The sequence below is a fragment of the Dipodomys merriami genome, unplaced genomic scaffold, assembly GCF_024711535.1.
Source record: "Dipodomys merriami isolate MVZ:Mamm:240054 unplaced genomic scaffold, mDipMer1.0.p SCAF_2, whole genome shotgun sequence".
In the NCBI taxonomy this organism is placed as follows: Eukaryota; Metazoa; Chordata; class Mammalia; order Rodentia; family Heteromyidae; genus Dipodomys; species Dipodomys merriami.
The window spans coordinates 2,153,682-2,178,608 of record NW_027203381.1 but is presented as its reverse complement, the minus strand read 5'-3'; the positions used below and the strand labels follow the sequence as shown (position 1 = coordinate 2,178,608).

Sequence of the window (24,927 nt, the reverse complement as noted above, 5' to 3'; positions counted from 1 at the left end):
TGAGGGTGATGAAAATGTTCTAAAATTTATTGCATTAGTAGTTGAATAATTCTGAATATAGTAAGAAAATTTAATTGTGCATTGAGTAAATTCTGTTATATGAAACACACACACACACACACACACACACACACACACACACACACACACACACACACACACACACACACACACACACACACACACACACACACACACACACACACACACACACACACACACACACACACACTGGTGTTTTGAACCCAAAGCCTTGCACTTGCTAGGCAGGAACTTCAATAGTTGACCCACACCCCCCAGCTCTTTTGGCTTGTAGTTATTTGCGGAGGTAGAGGAATAACTTTTTTAAGTTATTTTTTTTTTTGGGGTGCGGTCATGGGGCCTGAACTCTGGGCCTGGGCGCTGTCCCTCAGCTCTTCAGCTCAAGGTTAGCACTCTACCACTTGAGCCACAGCGCCACTTCCGGCTTTTTTCTTTTTGCTTATGTGGTGCTGAGGAATTGAACCCAGGGCCTCAGGCATGCAAGGCAAGCACTCTACCACTGAGCCACTTTCCCAGCTCCTTAAGTTATTTTTTGAATTACCTTTTTTCCATTGGCGCAGATTCAGACCCTGATCCTCCTCCTTATACCTTCCACCAAAGTAGGATTACAGATGCACACCACCACACCTAACTTAATTGAAATGGTATCTTGCTAACTTTTTACCCAGGTTGGTCTCAAACCTTGATGTTCCTAATCTCTACCTCCTAGCTATGTGAACTATATCATTTTTGGTTCTATGACCTATATCTTAATAAAACGTACCAAAACAATCTAGAAATCATTAGAAAATCTTGAAGGTAAATATTAGTGAAATGTAAATGCTGAGTTTGCCAATTTGTTTTCGTTTTGTTATTCTAACACTATGTCAAATATTATGAGTTGGATTGATAATTGAAGCCCAGCAAAAGCCTAGACAGTTTACTATCTTTTATTACTCTCTATCTTTAAAGGTCTGCCTGTTAAAACACCCAACTACAGGAAAATATGAATGATTCTAGGCAGCAGTCACTGTTCTTCATCACCTTTCCAGATTTACACAAACTCTGTGCTGTCCGGATAATATTAAGTGAAAGAGTGGCAGATACCGAAATTAGGAGTACACAAATGAAAATGTGCAGGTAAATATGTGTCTTCTGACTAAGCATTTTAGACTTCTTAAAAATCTATAAGATTGTTTTAGACGTACCCCCATACAAAGAAAAATATTCAGTATATATATATTATTTGAAATATAGGATCCCAATTTTGGCTAGGTATGTTAAATTACATTTACTTGAGATGGACTCTCTCACTGTTTAGTTTCATATGCAATCTATGTTCCATCTTAAAATTTAAAATCTCTCCATTCATGAATTAAGTCAAGCTCCCCAAAATATGTAGTAATTAGTGAGTATAATATTCTTTATAGACAGCTAAACATTCCATAAATTTTTCAAAATTTCTAAATTTTCAAATAAACATAAAACACTCAAAAGTATTTCTCTAAGAATTACTGAAATACTGAAAGACTGAAATACTGCTCTGAAATACTGAAGACTGAGGACTTACCATGTATTAGTTCCTTAAAATGGAGTACGTAAAGAAGGATTCATAGAATGCATGAGAGGATTGTTTTTTTAAGTGAATTTCTTAGAAAACAACAAACCCCCCCCCCCCAAAAAAAAAGGAAACAACAAAAATCCATAAAACTGTTAGGAGAAAGGTAGGTATGGTGATGCATGCCTATAATCCCAGCATTCTGGATGCTGAGGCAGGAGGATCAAGACTTCAAGGCCAACCTGGGCCATATGGTAAGACTTTTCAAGAGAAAAAAATGCTATGGGAAAAAAATGTGATGAAAAAAGTCTTGGAATATCCTCCATTACCTTATTATTTATAATACATTCTTCCATATTGTGTATGTATTTTTCCATTCAAGCCTATCAGGGAGTCTGAACTCTTTCTGCTTATGTGTAATACAGTGAATGATACCCATTGCAGATTTACCTGTACCCCTTTTGGAAAATACTAAAATCGCAAAAAATTAAAATTTAAAAAAATCCTAAAATAAATAGTTTGCCCCTGAGTTGAAGGTTGCTATGCCTGTGGAGTGAGGCTGTCTTAACTCATTGTCATAGTAACCAGTGACCTAGAACAGAGAATAGAGATCCAGCTGTCAGATGAAGAGAGCCTTTGCATCTGCTTCCCAGATAGCAGGGCCTGCTACATGGTTTCTAACAGATTTAAAGCAACTAGAAGCAGGTTGGCCCAACTTGCTTTTATGTTTTAGATGTTACTATTTTATGTTTTTTTCTTCTTTTTTTTCTTTTTTTTCCCAGGGCTGAGGACCGAACCCAGGGCCTTGCACGTGCTGGGCGGGCGCCCATCTGCTGGGCCAAACCCCCAGCCCCTATTTTATGTTTTATTAGCTCTTCTAGTTATGTTTTATGTTTTATTAGCTCTTCTTAGTTACAAAGAGAGAAATTTCATTACTATATCTCCACACGAATTTACTCTATATTCCAATCATTCTCACCCTCTCTATCACACTTCCTCCTCCCTACCCCAAAAAATTACATCTCCAATGAGTTTCCTTATTTTGCTTCCATAGTTGCAACAAAACTATTTCAACAGTATTTAACCTCTTTAATCCATCCCACCCCATCCACCTACAGAGTCTTTTTTCTCCCCAACAGCCCATCTCACTTTTTTTTTTTTTTTTTGTCGGTCATGGGGCTTGAACTCTGGGCCTGGGCGCTGTCCCTCAGCTCTTTCAGCTCAAGGCGAGCGCTCTACCACTTGAGCTACAGCACCACGTCCAGTTTTCTGGTGGTTTATTGGAGATAGGAGTCTCACAGTCTCTCCTGCCCGGGCTGGCTTTGAACCATGATCCTCAGATCTCAGCCTCCTGAGTAGCTAGGATTACAGGAATGAGCCACTAACGCCGGCTCCCATCTCACTTATAAAGTCAACACCATATACATACTGAGTCATCTAAACTTGTTCTCTAATAATTAGTGATATTGACAAATTTCAAAATTTAATTGTGTTCCTTCTTTTTCTTTAACCTTTGAAAAAGATTTTGATAGTAATCCAAATTATAATTTTTTTTTTTTGGTTAGACATGGGGCTTGAACTTGGCCTGGGTGCTGTCCCTCAGCTCTTCAGCTCAAGGCTAGTGCTCTACCACTTGAGCCACAGCACGACTTCTGGTTTTCTGCCCACGCAGGCTTTGAACAGTGATCCTCAGATATCAGCCTCCTGACTAGCTAGGATTACAGGCATGAGCCACCAGCACCCAGCTGAATTATAATTTATAATTTTTGATGTTTATTTGGTTGGGGATCATTATTTTCTGGCTTAAGAAATTTTCTTTAATGAAAGAAATCTACTTAATAGTTCTGATTTTGAAGTGATTTGTAATTTTACTGATAGGTGAGCCATAGACTTCTACCTGCCTCGGGAGGGAGACAACAAAGGGAAGAAGGAGGAGAAGGAAGATACTTGGAAGAGAAATGGAATTTTGAAAGAAGGAATTTAGATTCACAAATGAAAAAAGATGGAAAATCTCAGATATGAGGACAGATTCTCAGCCAGGATCCAGTGGCTTATGCCTATCATCCTACTTAGGAGGCTGAGATCTTAGGATCATAGTTTGAAGCCAGCCTTGGCAGGAAAGTCCATGAAACTTTTTTTTTTTTTTTTGGTCGGTTGTGGGGCTTGAACTCTGGGCTTGGGCGCTGTCCTGTGCTCTTCAACAGGTGAGTGCTCTACCACTTGAACCACAGGGCCACTTCCGGTTTTCTAGTAGTTTTATTGGAGATAAAAATCTCACAGCCTTTCCTGCCCAGGCTGTCTTTGAACCGTGATCCTCAGATCTCAGCCTCCTGAGTGGCTGAGCCACCAGTGTGAGCCACCAGTGCCTGGCTCCATGAGACTCTTATTTCCAGTTAACTACCAAAAAACTGGAAATGGAGCTGTGGCTCAAGTTGTAGAATGCTAGCCTTGAGCAAAAAAACAGGGACAGTTCCCCCTTTCAAGCTCCAGGACTAGAACAAAGAAAAAGAAAGCCGGCGCCGGTGGCTCATGCCTGTAATCCTAGCTGCTCAGGAGGCTGAGATCTGAGGATCGCAGTTCAAAGCCAGCCCCATCAAGAATGTCCATGAGACTCCAATCTCCAATAAACCACCAGAAAACCGCAAGTGGTGCTATAGCTCAAGTGGTAGAATGCTAGCCTTGAGCTGTAGAGCTCAAGGACAGCGCCCAGGCCCAGAGTTTAAGCCTTACAACCGACAAGAAAAAGAAAAAAAGAGAGAGAAATTTTCAGATCTCTATCACCAGGTGCGATTTCATAATTCTTTTTTCAGCACTGAAGTTTAAACACTTGACCCCCTCCAGCCCTGTAATTAACCCTCTTAATTCCAACATTGGCTGGCCCTGCAATGTTCAAGCTTCTACACTAAATGCAATGAGAGACACAGAAGTCTTTAACAAGCTCTTTGCCCAGAAGGAACTTAAATTTTAGGAAAACAGAATCTCTAAATGTTCTAAATAAGCAAAAGCACAGACAATGTACAAGCCCATTTTGAAATTAACATATTTTTCTTCACAGGCAATTGCTATTTTTACATCTAGATATTCTTACAGCACCTGTGCCTGGAATATTAAACCAAATTTGGGTGGTCATGGCGGTTAGTATTACCAACTATTGAGAGTAATATTGATGAACACTAATTCATGTATAGTAGCTGAAAGTAAAGATAGTTAATCATTCTATGTTGTAGCTTGAACAATTAACAGACTTTGATGTGCCTAAGGTTTAAGATCCATTTTTGTGGTTCTAAAATATTTAATTTTCTAAGTAGATTTGTTAATGAATAAATGAATAGACTTATAAGAATAATTTTAAGATAGCATAGAATTTATAGCTTTGATCATATTCTTTCCTTAGAGTTACACTTAAAGAAGTTTTTCAATTTAGAATATCAAATGTCTGTAAAAGAATTCAGTGTTGGGGCTGGGAAGGTAGCTCAGCGGTAGAGTGCATGCCTTGCAAGCATGAGGCCCTGGGTTCGATTCCTCAGCACCACATAAACAGAAAAAGCCGGAAGTGGCACTGTGGCTCCAGTGGTAGAGCGCTAGCCTTGAGCCTTGAGCTGAGGGACAGCGCCCAGACCCAGAGTTCAGGCCCCATGAACAGCAAAAAAAACAAACAAAAACAGAACTCAATGTTATTGTTTTTGTTTTTGCTTTTGTTTTGCTGGTTGTGGAGCTTGAACTCTGGGCCTGGGCACTGTCCTGAGCTCTTCAGCTCAAGGCTAGCACTCCACCACTTGAGCCATAGCACCTACTTCCAGCTTTTTCTGTGTATGTGGTGCTGAGGAATCGAACCCAGGGCCTCATGCATGCAAGGCAAGCACTCTACCCCTGAGCCACATTCCCAGCCCCATCAGTGTTACTGTTTTTAACTTAAAAGTTTTATTTATTTTGCCATCACAACCTTACAAGAAACAGAAAGGAGGCCCAACAATCAGAAAGCCATCCATTTCTCACTATTTAAACCAAGGCCTTGGACTGGGAATGTGGCTTAGTTATAGAGTGCTTGCCTAACATGCATGAAGCCCTAGGTTCAATTTTTCAGTATCATATCAACAGAAAAAGCTGGAAGTAGCTCTGTGGCTCAAGTGGTAGAGTGATAGCCTTGAGCAAAAGAAGCTCTGGGACAGTGCCCAGACCCTGAGTTCAAGCCCCAAGACTGGCAAGAAAATAAATAAACCAAGGCCTTGGCCGTGTGTGTGTGTGTGTGTGTGTGTGTGTGTGTGTGTGTGTGTGTGTGTGTGTGTGTGTGTGTGTGTGTGTGTGTGTGTGTGTGTGTGTGTGTGTGTGTGTGTGTGTGTGTGTGTGTGTGTGTGTGTGTGTGTGTGTGTGTGTGTGTGTGTTTACATATAGTAGAAAATGGGATTCATTATTTTAAACTTGCCTTTTATATTCCCTTTAATAAACTCCACTGGATACTTTTCTATGTTAATGTGTACATCTTCCTTTTTTGTGTGATGATCCTGGGGCTTGAACTAAGGGACTGGGTGCTATCCCTGAGCTTTTTTGCTCAAGGCTAGCACTCTACCACAGCTGGCTTTCTTTCTTTGTGTGTGTGTGTGTGTGTGTGTGTGTGTGTGTGTGTGTGTGTGCTTAATCAGAGAGAAGAGTCTCATAGCCTTTCCTGCCTGGGCTGGATTGTGAGTGATTCTCAGATCACAACCTCCCAAATATCTAGGATTATAGGTGTGAACCACCAGCACCAACCCATCTTCCTCATTCTTAAACAGTGAAATGTTTTATTGTACGATGTGCAGTAATTTATTTTAAGTTTTCTAATGCACATCTCAGTTAGTTGTGTTAGTATAAGCATAGTACTTCAGAAAGCAGCATTGAGGTTATTTTAATTTGTCTGGTTGTTTCTAGGATTCATTTTTTTTGGGGGGGGTCTGGTCGTGGGGCCTGAACTCGGGGCCTGGGCACTGTCCCTCAGTTCTTCAGCTCAAGGCTAGCGCTCTACCACTTAAGCCACAGCGCCACTTCCAGCTTTTTTTCTTTTTGCTTATGTGGTGCTGGGGAATTGAACCCAGGGCCTCATGCATGCAAGGCAAGCACTCTACCACTGAGTCACCTTCCCAGCCCTCATTTTTTAAAGTGTGTTTCATAATGCATTTTCAACTATAGATATTGCTAAGTTACTCTCAGAAGAATTTGTTATAGATTACATTTTTAGCAAATGACATTTGAAAGAATCTGTTTTTGAGGTCCTTTAAAAAACTGGCATCGGTGGCTCATGCCTGTAATCAGGAGACTGAGATCTGAGGATCATGATTCAAAGCCAATCCGGACAGGAAAGTCCGTGAAACTCTTATCTCCAATTGACCACCAGAAAACCGAGGTGGCTCTGTGGCTCTGAAGTAGAGCACTAGCCTTGAGCTGAAGAGCTCAGGGACAATGCCCAGGCCCAGAGTTCAGGCCCCATGACCGACAAAAAAAAAAAAAAAAAAAAAACCCACTGGATATTAGCAGTCTTAAAGACTGTGATGTTGAAAGAAATGTTTCTTTAATTTGTATTTTTATTAATTAATTGGAGCACATAGGCATTTTGAAGTTGGACTACCATTCATGTCCTTTCTCTTCATTTATGTCTAAAAATTCATTATACATTAAAAAAGATGGGAACCATTTACATATGAAATTTATTGGCCCTTCCTTTAAGTGGCATCAGGAGTCACATCATTGGCAGAGGTTTTCCTAACTTTGAGAATGTACACACAGATTCTAATTCAGGGAAAGAATGATATCAGGGCTTGAAGACATAGAAGCTGCTAAAATGATGGTTTGATTTTATGCCCTCTGCTGCATTATGCTTAAAATATTTATTAAATTATTTAGTTATATATTTATGTTAAGTCCTTTTTACAAATGTGGGTTTTTGTTATAGATATCATTTTTTAAAGCTGGGAATCTCAATGCCTACATTGAAAATCATGGAGCTAAGGTAAGTTTTTTAAAGGATAGTAATTTCATGTGTTATGATATTGGCTATATATTCAACTTATTCTGTTGACAAACAAAAATTGGAGTATCTTTCTCATAAATTATTGCTGTGCTCATGAAAGAACCCAACAATTTTTACAAGCAATCATTTTGTGCACATTTAACACAGAAGGAAAGGAAGAAGCCTATGTTTTGTTATTAGTTTAATTGCAGGATTTTATGTAGCATTTTCGTTTACTGTACATATCTTTAAATAATCACATTTCCCCATTTTTGCAAAGGAAGTAAGTGAAACCTACAGAGATGGAATTATTGTCCACAATTTATATACCTAATGTGGAGAAACAAAACACTGTGCATTGCATTCTATTTGAAGATGAACTTCTAGAGCTTAGCAATGAGAAAAAGTGAAAATCTAGAGTTGTCCCCTCTTTATTTCAGCAAATGAAATCATGAGACATTGGCTAAAGCTTACAGCATACCTCTCTGTAGCACCTCTGGGCAATGTAATGCACTTATTCCAGCAGCCTGGCCAGCAGCCACTGTTAGCCTCTGTTCGTCAGTCTGCTGGGGTTCAGGACAGTGAGGCCTCTGGTCACCTCCAAGATGAAATGTTGCCATTAGCTTCTAGGAAGATCATAAAGTTTTATGAATTCTAAATGTCCTTTACCATTTCCTGAGATATCTCTGAATGACCTAAAAGTTTATTTTAATCACCAGTCACAGTGTGGGAACATAGTGTTGTTTAGGAATAGTAGGAGAGATGATGATTAAATCATTTTGCTGTGACAAGCCTTTGGTCATCTAAAGATTCTGGTTTTAGGACCATTTATGAACTGTGAGAATTATTGGTGATTTGGGGAGATTTCAACAGGGATAAATAATTTATTCTTCTTGCACATCCCATGCACAGATTTTCCTGTTATGGGAATCACCCAATAAAAAGATAGTAGAGAATCTGTCTCTGACTTTGTTTTACATACTGACATTATCTTAGATCACTGGCACAGATGGTTGTGAATGATAGAATTGTCCATCCTTGCCTGCATGTCAGACTGAGTCTGTGCTGATACATACTGCTATATTGGGATTCATTCCTCAGATCAAGGAAAACATCAGCACAGAAATTAAGGAAAAATTAATTTGACTTTCCAAGTAGACCCCGTGGTTTGTGAGATTTGGTCAGCTGCTTGGAGTCTGTGTCTCTGGAACTATCATTGAAGTGAACATAACTTGCCATGTGGAGTCCTATTGATACAGCCGTAAGTAGGTTTTCTATGAGACAAACAGAGCAGCTGTGATCCCATCCCCTGCTAGGTACTTCTAGTGTATTCTAGAAGTATTTCACTGGAAACCAAAGTGGTTCAAAAGTGAGGAATGCTTAATATTTGGAGAAAATTCTCCATAACTGTCTCCTTTTTCCCACAGTCACAAAGCAGCTTTTTTTTTTTTTTTAATTCTGGACTATATTTTCAAGATGTTTGTATAATAAACTGCCTTGTCTCCACCTTTGATTAGCTTTTTTTTTTTTGGGGGGGGGGGTCTGGTCATGGGGCCTGAACTCTGGGCCTGGGCGCTGTCCCTCAGCTCTTCAGCTCAAGGCTAGCGCTCTACCACTTGAGCCACAGTGCCACTTCTGGCTTTTTTCTTTTTGCTTATGTGGTGCTGAGGAATTGAACCCAGGATCTCTGGCATGCAAGGCAAGTGCTCTATCACTGAGCCACCTTCCCAGCCCTTGATTAGCTTTTTGGACCTCCCTTTATCGGCTCTTACCAGGTATCTCAATTAATAATTAATAAGCAGGGAAAGTCCTGGGGCTCATTTTGTTGGTTTCCCATCTCTTGGGTTTCATTCTTCTTTGATGCACCGTGTCTAGTATCACTTGGTTCATATAACTCCGTTTTTTAGGTGTCTCAAATGGGAAGATGAATCCGATCCCTATTACTTATTTTCAGAAGTAAAACTCCTAACTTAAAAAATAATTCTACACACATAAAGACACACATTTGGTTTTTTGTGTGCCCTTATAAGTGTGTAAGTATTTCTGAAGTTAAACTGCAGTGAACAATAATGAAAAATATAAGCTAATAATGACTTGGGTTCCTCTGTGAAACAGGATACAGAGTTAGGTTGATTATAGGAGTTTTCAAAGTGTAGAGTTCCTGGGTTAGGGTAAACAGAATTTGGCCATACAGCATGGTAGTAATGGTAGTTTCAACTGTATTTCTTTTTCTTTTTCTTTTTCTTTTCTTTTTTTTTTTTTTGCGGTCGTGGGGCCTGAACTCTGGGCCTGGGCGCTGTCCCGTCCCTCAGCTCTTCAACTCAAGGCTAGCGCTCTACCACTTGAGCCATAGCACCACTTCCTGCTTTTTCTGCTTATGTGGTGCTGAGTAATTGAACCCAGGGTTTCATGCATGCTAGGCAAGCACTCTACCACTGAGCCACATTCCCAGCCTCAAACTGAATTTCTTTTAATACTTCTTTAATTTTAGAAACATAGCATTAGCAGCAGCAATGACTATTATTTTTATGCAGAATGGACCAGTTTGTTGGGTGTTACTCTAAACATGAAGATATTCTCTGTGGATTTATAGAAACATAGCAATTGCTCTTAATTTGCTGATTTTTGTTGTTCCTGTTTTTAGATGGAGGCCCCACAACGAGTAATTCCTGTAATTCTTCAAAACTGCCTTTCATATTCATTCCCAGCTAGACTTGCTCCAGCCTGGAACAGAATGGGCTATCTCTTGGTACAAGGTAAATTCATGTCTGTCAGTCATTGGGACGTTCTGAACTTGATTACTTCTATTATGTATATCTCTTTTTAATATCAAGTTATTTTTAACACATAGTTTTGAAAACATCTGTAACTAAGCATTTTCCAAGAAACCTAAAGCAATACTAATGTTACCTTCTCACTTTGGGATAATGTACAGAGATCTGCTGATAAGACTTTAATTTTTTAAAAATTATGTAACACGGTAATAAGGAATAAACAAGAAACATTACAATTTTTTAATTTTAATTTTATTTTATTATAAAGGTGATATACAGAGGGGTTATAGTTGCATAAGATAATGAGTACATTTTTTTGTCAAATATTATTACCCCTTCCCTCATTTTTCTCACATGTTCCCTCCCTTTGCTCCCCTCCCCCAAATCAGCCAGTTGCCAGTGGCTCATGCCTATAATCCTAACTCCTCAGGAGGTTGAGATCTGAGGATCCCAGTTCAAAGCCAGCCCAGGCAGGACTGTCCATGAGACTCATCTGCAATTGACCTTCAGAAAACTGAAAGTGGAGCCATGGCTCTAAGTGGTAGAGTGGTAGCCTTGAGCAAAAAAGAGCTCAGGGTCAGTGCCCAGGCCCTGAGTTCAAGCCCCATGACTGACAAAACACACACACATACACACACAAATCATTCATATTTTGGAACTAAGAGATTACCTTTTAATTTTTTAAAGTTTTATTGTGGATGATAACTAATTGTGAAACACTGGGTATTTCTGTTTTTCTCATTTAAGAGATTTTTTATCTCTTCAACTCTTACATTTCTTTGGATAATTTCAATTTAAAATATTTTTCTTAACTTTGGTAATTTCACATCAAAAGGTTGTTTTTATCAATTTATGATTATTTCTGAGTTGTAATAACATTGCATATCTTGTGAATTTTTAAGGAAGAGATTTTCTTTCTCAGATGGGAAAGCAAAGTGCTGTTGGTAAGTAAAATATTTAAGTTAATAGGTAAGACATTAATATAACTCACACTTACTAAAACTGGTGTTGAATCTAATCATTGAATCTAATCAGATATCAGAAATTCATACATAAGAAATTACTTCTTGGGGCTGGGAAGGTGGCTCAGTGGTAGAGTGCTTGCCTTGCATGCCTGAGGCCCTGGGTTCAATTCCTCAGCACCATATAAGCAAAAAGAAAAAAGCCGGAAGTGGCGCTGTGGCTCAAGTGGTAGAGCTCTAGCCTTGAGCTGAAGAGCTGAGGGACAGCGCCCAGGCCCAGAGTTCAGGCCCCACGACTGGACCCCCCCCCCAAAAAAAAAAAAAGAAATTACTTCTTATTCAAAGTATTAACCTACTTCAGAAAAAAACTTAGTTGGAAAAAGCTGTATTTTTTTCTCTACTTAAAGAAAACTGTAATCATGAAAGAGTTCACTCTGAAGGTAGTTCCCGGAATAATAGTATAAAATGTTATTAATACTAATGTACTTTTTTCTCCTTTAAAAACATTACCTTGAGGAACACAAATAAACTAATTCTTGTATTATAGCAAGGTTCCATTGCAAGGAAACAGGTTCCCAAACAGCAGTAGTGAGACAGCAGCTGGGTGGAAGCCCTGAGCCATCGTGGCCTCATTTATTAGTCATGGTAGCTTTCCCTCCCTTTGAGCCTCGCTGTACAATCCTGATCTGCAGCCACTAACTGCTGTGGCTGAGTAGACCATCCAGTTGAAGCCTGTTTACCCTGCCAGCACTCATAGCAGTCACCCTGCTCTAGTTCTGGATGAATCATATCTATGAATCTATCATGACTTTAGTTTCATACACAAATACTAGGATGACACTATAGCTAGAGGGTCAGGATAACAGTGTAGAAGAACAAAATTTCTCATTCATGTGTTAAAATATTTGAAATTAACATGCTGAGTTAAAAACCTCAAAAATTGTACTCATTGAGGTTTGTGGGTTTTACTGCTTTTTTGTTGTTGGCTTTTTGTCCATCATAATAGGGCTTGAACTCAGGGACTGACACTGTCGCTGAACTTTTGTGCTCGAGGCAAGCACTCTACCACTTTGAGCTACAACTCCACTTCCGGTTTTCTGGTGGTTAATTGGACATAAGAATCTCACTGACTTTCTTGCCCTGGCTGGCGTTAAACCGCTATCCTCAGATCTCAGCTTTATGAGTAGCTAGGATTATAGGCGTGAGCCAGCAGCACCTGAATTACTCATTGATTTTTTTTTTTTTTTTTTTTTTTTTGGTCCAGTTGTGGGGCCTGAACTCTGGGCCTGGGCGCTGTCCCTCAGCTCTTCAGCTCAAGGCTAGCGCTCTACCACTTGAGCCACAGCGCCACTTCCGGCTTTTTACATGGTGCTGAGGAATCGAATCCAGGGCCTCATGCATGCAAGGCAAGCGCTCTACCACTGAGCCACCTTCCCAGCCCCTCATTGATTTTTTTTTTTATTGTGAAAATACCATACAGAGGGTACCGTACATGGGTACTCCTTGAATTTTTGCAAATGAAGCTTATCCAGTTCTCAGATCAGGAGGCATCATCAATACGGCCTAACTCCCCCAATGCTTTCTTTAGATAATACCCCTTCTCAAGGTCACCACTATCCTGACATGAAATGTTTTCATTTGTGAAAACATATCTATCTGCAGTACAATGTATCCGGAATATGTCTGCCAGTACATTTGAGGAAATTTGTTAATGAAAAACTACTCAGGTCAAAAGCCTGGCATAGGACCTCTCTAGATTTTAGAAGATGTCAGTCTCCACTTTTAATAAATAATAAATGTTAGACTTGTATAAATATGTGTTTGTTGAGACTTCCTCTAAACTGTGAGTTGTCTTCTTACTGTAACAACCTCCTGTGAGCCTCCTCTCACACACATCCATGTTGTTTCATACATCTTTGTCATTAGATGTCTTATCTGTAAACTGCAAAACATATGGTGATTACTTGATTTTACTATGTTTTTTTTTTTTTTGGGGGGTCCGGTTGTGGGGCCTGAACTCTGGGCCTGGGCGCTGTCCCTCAGCTCTTCAGCTCAAGGCTAGAGCTCTACCACTTGAGCCACAGCGCCACTTCCGGCTTTTTTTTTCTTTTTGCTTATATGGTGCTGAGGAATCGAACCCAGGGCCTCAGGCTTGCAAGGCAAGCGCTCTACCACTGAGCCACCTTCCCTGATTTTACTATGTTATAAACATATGTTGCCTTAGTTTCTAACTTAAATGATTTATGTTACTAAAATACTTGAAATTTGATGTGATGGAATAATTCCAGACAGTTCACAGTTTTTTATGTTTTGTTTTGTTTTTTAGTGTTAGACATCAATGTAACAGAAACTCACATTTGTCTGAGTATAGAGGTTTGCACTATCAGGCTGCCACCAGCTGAGGTACCATATACTTGATTTCTATAAGTTACTGTACAGTTACTATATTTGCTACTAACATACTATCAGATTTTAATTTTTAACATGAAGGTCAGAGAAGGTTTATGCTACTTAAATGAATGTTACTAAATGCTTGATACATTTATTCTAAATCTTCTTCCCCAAAGGAAATACTCTGGTCACTTAATGCAGGTCTTATATTGTTCTTTGCTCAAATATATTTGCAGATGGCATCCAAAAATGCCTTATCCTCATGTTTCTTACATCTGAGCTTGAACTAATTTAGAGATTAAAAAAGAGAGTTTTACATCAAGAGGTTATATTAATTTATTTTTATTATTTATTTAATAATAGTTTATTATTCCAAATGTGGCATTTCTGGAAATGAAAGGGACATTGACCTGATGATATACCCATTCTAACTTGCATGAGCTAGGATATATGGTCACACTGATTATTACTTAAAAGGGCAAAAGAGCAGGCACTAGTGGCTCACACCTGTAATCCTACCTACTCAGGAGGCTGAGATCTGAGGATCGTGGTTCAAAGCCAGCCAAGGCAGGAAAGTCCATGAGACTCTTATCTTCAATAAACCACTAGAAAACTGGAAGTGGCACTATGGCTCAAGCGGTAGAGTACTCGCCTTGAGAACGCAAGGACAGCGCCCAAGCCCAGAGTTCAAGCCCCATGACCAACCAAAAAAAAAAAAAAAAAGGAAAAATTCATTAAAAAGAGTTGTCTGTCTGAACCCTAGGATTGAGTAGATTTATCTACCTACTTATGATGGAAAACCACAGTCCCTTGTGAGATTAGGCAATATTTCCAACATAACAGAATACAGGATACTGTCTTCGTCAGCAAGCTGCTGAGAAGCGGGAGTGGTTTGGTCAAGCATGCCTAGTTATTCATCCCAACCATAGTAGCTGTAGCAGTGTCTAAGTCACCTAATTGTCCCCTGAAGGGAATGAATGATGGGGAAGAGTGACACCAGGAATATGTGTCAGTAGAGCTTTCATGTCAGGCAAGGAAATACCACAAACTAGACCAAGACATTCTTCTCCTCTGTTTAATACTATACACTCAATACATGCTTGTTAAATTAAATGAATTCTTTAAATAATGATTGATCATCTGCTCCTCAGAATCTCATTTATATATAGAGAGAGGTAGATAGATATATATAGATATGCAATTTTTTACCTTCTGACTGCTATGAAAATTAGTTTTGTACAAGACTATATTCCCACTAAGTATGATCTTTTCATCTGTTCTCCACAAGGACTAAAAGAGATAATTGAATTTAATTTTCCTGTTATTAAAGTTTAATATTGGCTATTAGGTTATTTGTTACTGGTTATTCTCTGTCTACACTGACTTTGAACTATGATCCTCCAGATCCAAGCCTCCTAAATAGCTAAGATTTAAGAGTGTGAGCTACCAAGCAGCATCCGACAAGAAATGTGTTGGGAGTTTTTTTGCTCCACCTCTAGGACTTGAACTCAGGGTCTAGGTGCTGTCCCTGAACTTTTTTGCTCAAAGCTAATGATCTACCACTTGAGCCACAGTTCCACTTCTATCTTTTTTGGTGGTTAATTGAAGTCTCATGAACTTTCCTACTCAGGCTGGCTTCAAACTGATCCTCAGATCACAGCCTCCTTAGTACTAGGATTACAGGAGTAAGCCATTGGCTCCCTGCTAAGATATGTATTTTTTAATATTTATTTTTCTTTGCCAAGTTTTTCGAAGACTTACCCATCAAAATCTTATTTCCTTAAAAGCTAAAGGAGTTCGATATTTCTCAGAATATTTTACAAGATTTTTATGCCAATCAGCATGCTGTCATTGAGAAACATTCCATTTTGAGCAACTGGTGCTATGTTTTACCAAGGTAAGATTTCAGTTTATAATATCTAAGGTACATTCACCATATAATTTAGTAATTTCCTCTTATTTTGCTTGCTTACCAATGATATGTACAAAACTATAAACTGAATTGAAACTTTAAGATACTGGAACAGGGCTGGGAAGCTGGCTCAGTGGTAGAGTGCTTGACTTGCATGCATGCGGCCCTGGGTTCGATTCCTCAGCACCACATAAGCAGAAAAAGCTGGAAGTGATGCTGTGGCTCTAGTGTTAGAGCACTAACCTTGAGCTGAAGAGCTGAGCACTCAGGCCCAGAGTTCAGGCCCCAAAACTGACCCCCCCCCAAAAAAAGATACTGGAACATAATTGTCTTATATAAGATGCAATAAATTTCCCTCGTTATGCTACTAAAATTATTTTTATTATATCTAGATTCAAAAATGGCAAAATTTCCATGTTTTACATTAAGATGACTATCATAGCTCTTAATACAAAAACTTAGTAAATCTGTACCTAATAATGATTCACTAGAATGTGATATGAGCTGAGTTAAGTTTAGAAGGTAAGGGTAGAAGTTCCTCAAAAGATAGAACTCGGAAAATTGAACTGCCTTATGCCCTAGCTTTCCCACTACTGGGAAATATAATGAGCATGTCAAAGAGATAAGTACACTCCCTGTTCATTGTAGCATTATTTGTAGTGGCTGAGAGGTGGATACAATCCAAGTGCCTATCAGTGGTAGAATACATAAAGAACTTGTGCTACATATTAACAATGGAGTGCAATTCAGCCTTGAGTGAAAAAAAGTCCAGATAGAAAAACAAATACCACATGATCTCATATATAGAATCTGATAAGTTTCACTAGAGGTTGAGGTGATGTCGTGGGAAGGGGTTAAGGAGATAGTGATCAAAGGATGGAGAATTTCAGTTTGATAGGAGGAATAACACAAGGCGATCTATTATGCAACATAATGACTGTCATTAATGACAAATACTGCGTTCTTGAAAATCAAGTAGGCTTGAAGTATTGTTACAACAAAATCTATGTGTCTGTGTGTGTTTTAATGCATATATTAGTTACCTGGATCTAGCCATTCTGCAACGTATACCTATTGCAAATCTTGTTAAACACAATAAGGATATATAACTTGTCAGTAAGACAAAGGTTTCATACACAGTGTTTGAAACTAGAAGCAAATGTATATTATTTGCATGAATAATGAGATAGTTGCTAAGTCTTTTTGAACACTTTCCGGATCACATAGTTAACTTGTCAAACCATATTTATATACTGACTCATAATATTTTTCCAATTCTCATTTTTCATAGTATGAAAATGGGACAAATTATAAATATTCTCCATGCCATACCCCCTGATAGTCCATTTCACTCATTCAAAGATCTCCAGATGCATTGGGATGACCTGGTAAGAACAGAAATATATATCTCATTAAAAGTCATTTGGTTTTAGTTTCTAGTAATTTAACCTAAGGATTAGCTTGCTCCAGGATGATTTAAATTCTGTGCTTAATTTATAGTATGGATATAAACTTCCAGAAGAATGTGGAAAGATGAAAATATACTGCAACATCTACTTCAAAATGATTGGAGAAAGGACCTTCACGAATCCTTTCTATAGCAGGCATGCTCTGCTCACCCCATAGTCTAGTTTTACTTCAAGCCCCACGTGAACCTTTTACTTGAACCAGTGGTTTTTGTTTTCCTTACAATTCTACCCAATTTTATTTGCACATGATATTGATAAGTTTTCCTTTAATACTGTTTAACAATTTAGACAGCGAAGAAAAATTTGAAATAGACAAAATATTTACATTTGTTTCCTTGTACACATGATTCTCCTTATCTAAGTGCTCCCTCTAGTGAAACTTTGGATATTATTGAAAGTATTGGATTAAAGAAACCAGTTAATGAACAGCATATTTAGGTTTTGGAAGAATATTTACCTTTACAGGCAGAGTTTAGAAGATTTGATATGTACTTGCTGTACTGCATTGATTTAAGAAAATGTCTTTCTTAGCTGCATGCTAAGGAAAAGCACAAGGGCCTAGGTGGAGCTCTTAAATCTTAGTGAGCACTGATTTCATCATTCCTGCGCGTTAGTCTTTGTGTTCTGATCAGCTGGAGTATAGATATGGAAGATGGAAGAACCGTAACATTCCCTCTCTGTATTCTATTTCTTAACCAGTGTCTCCAAAGGGAAACTATGGGTAGCGTATTACAGATGTTTCCTTTTATTAGAGATCAACACATTATTGCAGAATTCACAGAATACTTCTCATCAGAAAAAGTAATTATTTGCCTCAAAGAATTGCTTTTGGAGTCTGAATATAACTGATGTGTAGTGTTTCTCTATACTAAGTTTTTTTTTTCACTGTTTTTGGAAATACAACCTGTTCATTTGTTTCTGTAATTTAAAAGGGCCATAGTGTCTTTCTTTATAAATCATTTTTAGAATAATTTAATTTGCCAGTCCACTTAGAAAGTCACATAATAAAGGCACAATGAATTGCCTTGTGTTATATCAGAACACCATACTGAGCACTATAAACATAAAATTACTGTTAATAAAAAATAACATTTACGAAAGGAGAAATAAAGACCAGGGAAGCATGTTTTTCAGCTTTGGATAAGCAGCATAAAGCAGTTACAATTTGTTTGTATGTCTTTATAACATTGTTACTTTTAGTACCTTTTTAAAAACAGAAACTGGGGGGTTGGAGGCATGGTTTGGTTGGTAAAGTGCTAACCAATGAGCAAAAGCAGCAGGTATAAGTTTGAGTCCCAGTCTTGGACCTGAAAAAAAACAGAAACAAAAATTGTTATCTCTCACAGAAAAAAAATGTTGCTGTTGTTCTTTAACCTTGTTCAGATATCCTCTCACTTGCATCAGAAGTCAGCCCGTTCAGTTCTTCCCAAGAATAGATTTGGAAGGTGTATTAAAAAGTTTCCTTTCAGATTTAAAATCTAAACTGCCTCATATATGTGGATTTCCCATAAAGATGACAAATAAGCCATGCTACTACACACAGGAACTCAGCAAACCTATTATACAGGTAAGAAATGGTATTATGTCATTCCGTTCAAGGGATACTGTGTTCTTTATATTGTTCCCCATAAAAAGAAACTGAAAATATGGGTCTGATGCTTTCTCTGTGTGTTCTTTTGTATGTGTCATCTCACTTAATTATCAATAAAGACCCATTATTGAGATAATCATTTTCTGAGTTTTTCATTGAAACTCAGGAAGTCCGATTTTTGGTGATGTAACTGGGGACAAGTTTCAGTTTCTGTTTAGAACTCAGGCTGCATTCACAAGCTATCTAGATTTGAATTCCTTACTATCTGTGTAGTTGGGGCAAGCTATTTCTCTCCCAGTGTCAGTCTTCTCAGCTGTAAATTGGGGTGGAGAGGCAGTAGTGGCGAGGATGAACGGCTCTTGTCACAGATTGCACTCTGAGAACAATGTGGACTTCAGTGATCCGCATGTTTGTCAGTGCCTTTCCTTGGAAGCCACACCCAGGGAGATGAGAAGGAAGCAAGACTGGGCAAAGCTAGACATCAACAGCGAAGCCAGTGCCAGATGGCCTTGGCTAACAACCTTCTCTGGTTGTTAAAGTGGGGCTAAAGTGGTCCATCAGATTCTTTATTGGTGAAAATAGCCAAGCCTTTGTCATCTTGTCTGAATTTTTACAACTTGACTGAATCAGGCTGGCAGTGTAACTAAGTGATAGAGTGCTTGCCTAGCATGCATGAAGCCCTGGGTTCAGTTCCTCAGCACCACATGAACAGAAAAAGCTGGAAGGGGTGCTGTGGCTCAAGTGGTAGAGTGCTAGCCTTGAGCAAAAAAAGCTCAGGGACAGTGGCCAGGCCCTGAGTTCAAGCCCCAGCCCTGGCAAAAAAAAAAAAAAAGAAAAAGAAAGAAAAAAAATTGACTGTTTAAAAAAATTATCAAGAGGATCAAACTAGCTCTTTTTCCACTTGTAAAACATTTCAAACATACATGAACACTCACATGTTTATTATCTAGCTCCTCCTTTACATAATTTTAGATGATTAGTAAACTAATATTTCAAGACAAATTTCAGATACAGTATTATTTTGCCTTTGTTTTCAAAACAAATTTCAGATAAAGTATTATTTTGCCTTTGAAGACTGTAATATGGTCTTCCACCACATAAGAGCTTTGTAAAAATACATTTTGACATAGTTCCATGTCACCTAACTGAATTAACAATCATCCCTTAATATCACCAAATACTAGTTCATACAGTATGTGATGGTTAATTTTGGTTGTCAACTTGATTGAATTAAGACATGCCCCCTTAGTAAGCAGTGCACTCTGGGTGTCTGGATGGCATTTCCAAAGAGGATTGTATCATGAAAGCTGTGGCCTAATGAGAGGGTTGGCATTATTGGGAGGTGGTGAGTGGTGAGACATGGAGGCTATCATGGAGGAAATCAGTCACTCAGAGTATATCGCTGGCAGTTAACCTGCACTGTGCTCTTTCTGCATTCCCTGTTTCTCTGCTTTCTGGTCATGATCAAGTGAACTGCTCTGCTCTGCTTTTTCCACCAACAGCTTCTGAATCTGTGGGCCAGAATAAATCCTTCCTTAAGTTGGTTATGTCAGAATTTTATCACCCACATGAGAAAAGTAACTAATGTACTCAGGTGATGCCATGCACAGAACTGGCTTTTAATGATAAAACAAATTTAATCGGTCACTTTGGTTATTCCTCAAGTTTTAGCCATCATTTTAATACTAGACCTCCATTAACTACCTTCATACCTAAATATAGGCGAATTCTTTTGTTTTCCTTTATAATTGTATGTTAATTGTATAAAGTTCTAAACACCATAAGGAAAGTCTAGAAATTAAAAGTTAACCAAGCCACATTTTCCAGTGACACCTAACAGAGTAATGACAATGATATATAAAGCTGATGTTGGGGTTGGATCATCACTTCATAAAGCTTTAGTTTATTGACCACTTAAGTATATTTGAGTTTTGTGAATTATTTATTACCTCATCTGCTGTTTGCATAGGCCTTTTTTAGTCTTTTTATGAATTTCAAATATAAATTTAGAAGTGTTCACCTTTAGGCTATTTATAGTATTTTAAAAATTAAAACAATGAGTAAATAATGTATTGACAGGCCAGAGGGCAAACAAACTCTTTGAATTTATCTTTTCTATATATATATTTCTGAGACCAATAAGAAGAAGCAGAAATATTTCAGACACTAGACATGTATTTTTTGAAGTTTTATACCAGAATATAGAATATATAGGTCATTTATCCTTATGTGAATCTACCTGAAGTGAGTTTCTTTGATGTTTCAAGTGATAGGTATGCATTTGTGTGCTGACAGAGGCTGGGTAGGGTAAGGGTGGAGAGGTGCAGGAAGGGAACTGGTAGTTTTGCCTAACAATCTATAGCAGTGTTTGGATGTCCGAAGCTCTAACTGCACTGACCAACACCCACAGAGCTGGTCACTAGACACTGCAGCTCTTCTAACTATCTGAAATCAAAGACTCATTCATAATGAATCTTCTCATCAAAACAGCCACAAGTACAGCATCCTCCTTCCAGATACTTTATATATGCCTCTGCCCTAAACCCTAACTATGAGATTTCCAGGCTCTAGTCCAGAAAGGAGTACTAGGAAGAGACTGGAATGAAGGTTGAACCTAGTTTACCATGGCTACTGGGGAAAGCAGGGCCTTAATTTCTAGACTTGCTCTGGTGATGCTGGTCACTGCTCCTATGGAATCTTGACAGAGATTGTGTACAGTGTTTCTCCTACTATTTCTATTTATGCTAGCTCCCTTGTAGAAGGCCTTCAGAACTGCTACTACATTCCTTTTTACTCCAGAGATATATAAATTGTGTTCCCCAAAGTTTCTATGTTGAAATCATTGTTTTCTGAGCCATTTTTGAGACACTGTCTATGTAGCCCAGGCTTGCCTTGAATTCATAATCTTCCTGTCATTACTTCCCAAAGTCTGAAATTACAAGCACATATCACTATTCCAAGCCAAATCACTTCATTTTTATGTAACTTTGCTGTCCCTAATAGATAATTGCCAGGATATATAAAATAGTGAGATAATTCCTAATTTTTCTGTGCTCACTTAAAATTCTAATCTTTTTCCTAGTCCCTTCTCTCTCCTTACCCCATAACTATTGAACCTCAGGAATGGAGAGGAAAAACCAAGTGTTTTGGTTTGCATATTATTCTTGATGACTACACTTTTAAAAGAAGATTAAACACTCTTCTGTCTGTCTAGTAGCCAGTTTGACAAGTACTTTCAGAGTTGCTACCAGGCACCACACACCGTAGAAGACAAAGAAAATGCAAACAGTATTAAAACAATACAGTCTTACCTTATAGTCAAAATCCCACTTATTCTTAAAGGCCTAGTATAGATAGTAATGCTTTTCCATATATATTTGTGAGTAAATGTAAAAGGATTAGAATAAACAAATCATGGCCTTTACCTCCAAAAAACAGAACCTTGGAGAGAAAAAAAATCACTCTGGTAGTGACTGGTAGGAGATTTAGAGGAGGTGGGACTTTAAAGACAGGAGCCACAGCTTAGAACAGAGAAGAGGGGCCTTTGGAAGGGCAATGCTTGCATGAGCACATTTGGAAGACAATGATAGCAGTGTGTGCAGCTTTTATATTGATTTAAAGAGAAGTTAGAACTTTCCTTCTTTATCTTGAAATAATTTCTGTCTTTTTAGGAAAGCAAAGTCAAGCCACCCAATCTGACCACTAAAAAACCGTTCAGGGTTTCTCTGACCCAGGTCAGTTCCACAGGACCTGCCTGGACTCCAAGTCTCCAACCGTGTTCAATATCAGCCGCCCACAAGGGGGAGCCCCTCAGGCTGTCACAAGCAGGTCCTTCCTCAGCTCCGCTTGGCCAGCCAGAGTCTGTGCAGGGCAGGAAGCAGCCCCTGCCTTCCAGGATACTACAGCCACAGCTGGAAGAGACACAGTCCCAGAGAGGAAATGCACAAGTTCAACACACAAGTCTAAGCTCCAATAGAAACATCACCCCAAAATTCATTCCAGTTTTCAAACCTAGATTGTCACAGATGAACAAAAATATCTCAACACTTAGCAACCTGAAAAGAAATCATGTTACAGAAACTAAGTTGCTTTCACTTAAAACTAGTATAACACAGGAAAACAAACTGAAATTAGATCCATCTATTAAAAAAAGGAACATTCAGGTACATGCTAAAAAATTAAATCAAAATAGCTCCAGATCTTTGCAAGAAAAAAATATGGAGCCCTCTGAGCATAAGTCAAGACATCCCTCCTCTTATGGACAATTGGCTCTGAGCTTAACTGAGAGCAACAAGCTCACCAGCAGTGCGGTATTGAAGATGCCAAATAATGATTTAGGTGTGAAAAAAAGCACTAATGATATCCAGGTGGATGGAAAAGACAACTTAACAAGGAGATGCATAGCACAAATTATAGGGAAAAGCCATGAGTCGCTAAAACTGAAAAATACACCACACATTTTTGAGTCAGACATAGAAACTGAAGGTCCCCAAATACTGCAACAACAATCAGCAAATCAAACTGAAAAAGCCGATATTGGTGACCAGAGATTGACAGTAAGCAAAAGAACCCACAAATTGAAAAGAAAAGCTTGTCCAGAGTCTTCAAAACCTTCGAAGAAGTGTCATTCCAACTCTAGTCACCACAAGGAATCCAGCTCTTTGGGAAACCAGGTATTTTTTTTCTTTTATTCTGAAGATACCTGTAATATGACCAAGAATTTAAATTATTTGTCCCAAATCCTCACAATAATTAAGCAGATTATCTTCCTTAGTACAGTGGAAAGTAATAATCAATTTGTAATGAAATACTGTTCTTTAATCTGATACAGGTACCAGACTCAGATAAATCAAAACATAAGAAATCTCTCATCATTTCTAAGGCTTAGAATACAGATGTGAAAGTAAAGAGTGTCCACCATGTTACTGAGGTAATATCATTTTATTTGTTTTTCTTGACGTTAATCAAAGTGAGATTGCCATACATAGGGACCCTCCATCTCTTGTTAAAAACTAGGTATTTTTAAAATTCATGAAATTTTAAAGTTAGCAAGAAGATAGGAAATCGTGGGAGCAGCATGTGCCTTGAATGAGGACTGTGCATAGCAACTATTTTATATTACAAAGACTCCAAAGAGGGATGGGTAGAGAAAAACTCCCTTGGGCACGTTCCTGCTATTTTGAGATCCTAGCTAGTTTACTAAGTAGCCCTGCCTAAAGATGCAGGACTGTGGCACTTCTAGAGTATCCTCCAGCTGAGACACCACCAAGACAGCAGGCCTTCAGTGAGGCTTCAAGGGTTACCATGTAGTTATTAACATTTTCCCCTAAGTGCTGCAGTGCCAGCTGTGTTTAAACTTGAGATGGAATTCACAATGTTAAGTTCCTACCAAGTTCCATGCATCTGGAAATGACATTTTATTCCATCCTGCCATCTGTTCTATTCTAAGAGCAAACATATTACTAAAATATCTATAAATACTTTTTTGCATCGAGCTGTTGGAATGCTTTCAAATTCTTTAAGAACCAACTAAGAAAACATTTTCTTCTTTTCTCATCAAAATGCTGTTTGTTCCTGTAACTAATAGAATTTCCAGTCTGATTTTAATTAACTAAAAGATATTTAAGTCCAGTCTTATATATGTTACGATGTTGTATCTTATGTAGTTTTGACATTTTAGATTTTAATGCACTTATTACATGGTTGAAGAAAAATGTATGTGCCTTAAAAACTGATATTTGCATTTATAGAGATAAATAAAATCTATTCCAGATTTCACATTGTTTTAGAAGTACAGTACTTTCTCACTTTTAATTTCCTAAGACATAACACTATTTTTAATATTAAATCATCCAGTTAGCTAGAAAGAATAACATAATAAGAAAAATTGTAGGCTATTGTTATGTTACCTAAACCAGTAAGGTACCAGGAGAAGATCTCTAAAACGGAGGAGGCTTCCACTTGGCTTTTGGGCTTGAACTCTGGGCCTGGGCACTGTCCCTCAACTCTTCAGCTCAAGGCCAGTGCTCTACCACTTGAGCCACAGCACCACTTCTGGTTTTCTGGTGGTTAATTGGAGATAAGAATCTCATGGACCTTCCTACCCAGGCTGGATTTGAACCATGATCCTCAGATCTCAGCCTCCCTAGTAGCTAGAATTACAGGAGTGAGCTACCAGAGCCTGGCTTGCAAAAAGAATTTGAGGGCACATCAAACTATAGACTAAGAAAGTTTACTGGTAAAACAAAACAAAGATAGAATGATAGTAC

At 38.4% G+C, this 24,927-nt stretch overlaps 1 protein-coding gene across 1 annotated transcript; it reads left to right on the top strand.

Moving 5' to 3' along the window:
- The first annotated feature begins 1,027 nt into the window (after window positions 1–1,027).
- On the top strand, window positions 1,028–23,546 carry CUNH18orf63 (chromosome unknown C18orf63 homolog). Its single transcript, XM_070028605.1, has 12 exons — window positions 1,028–1,161; window positions 4,635–4,713; window positions 7,503–7,559; window positions 10,204–10,315; window positions 11,236–11,277; window positions 13,622–13,698; window positions 15,474–15,583; window positions 16,890–16,986; window positions 17,099–17,184; window positions 18,451–18,634; window positions 22,330–23,331; window positions 23,490–23,546. The coding sequence occupies exons 1-12, from the start codon at window positions 1,028–1,030 to the stop codon at window positions 23,544–23,546; spliced, it is 2,037 nt and encodes a 678-aa protein (XP_069884706.1).
- Window positions 23,547–24,927: the final 1,381 nt, after the last annotated feature.

Excerpts from the sequence above, each read along its gene's own strand:
- CUNH18orf63 (XM_070028605.1), top strand. The coding sequence starts at position 1,028 with ATGAATGATTCTAGGCAGCAGTCACTGTTCTTCATCACCTTTCCAGAT. Across the intron at positions 17,185-18,450 it reads ATTGGAGAAAGGACCTTCAC|ATATCCTCTCACTTGCATCA; the intron begins GAATCCTTTCTA and ends AACCTTGTTCAG. Across the intron at positions 18,635-22,329 it reads TCAGCAAACCTATTATACAG|GAAAGCAAAGTCAAGCCACC; the intron begins GTAAGAAATGGT and ends CTGTCTTTTTAG.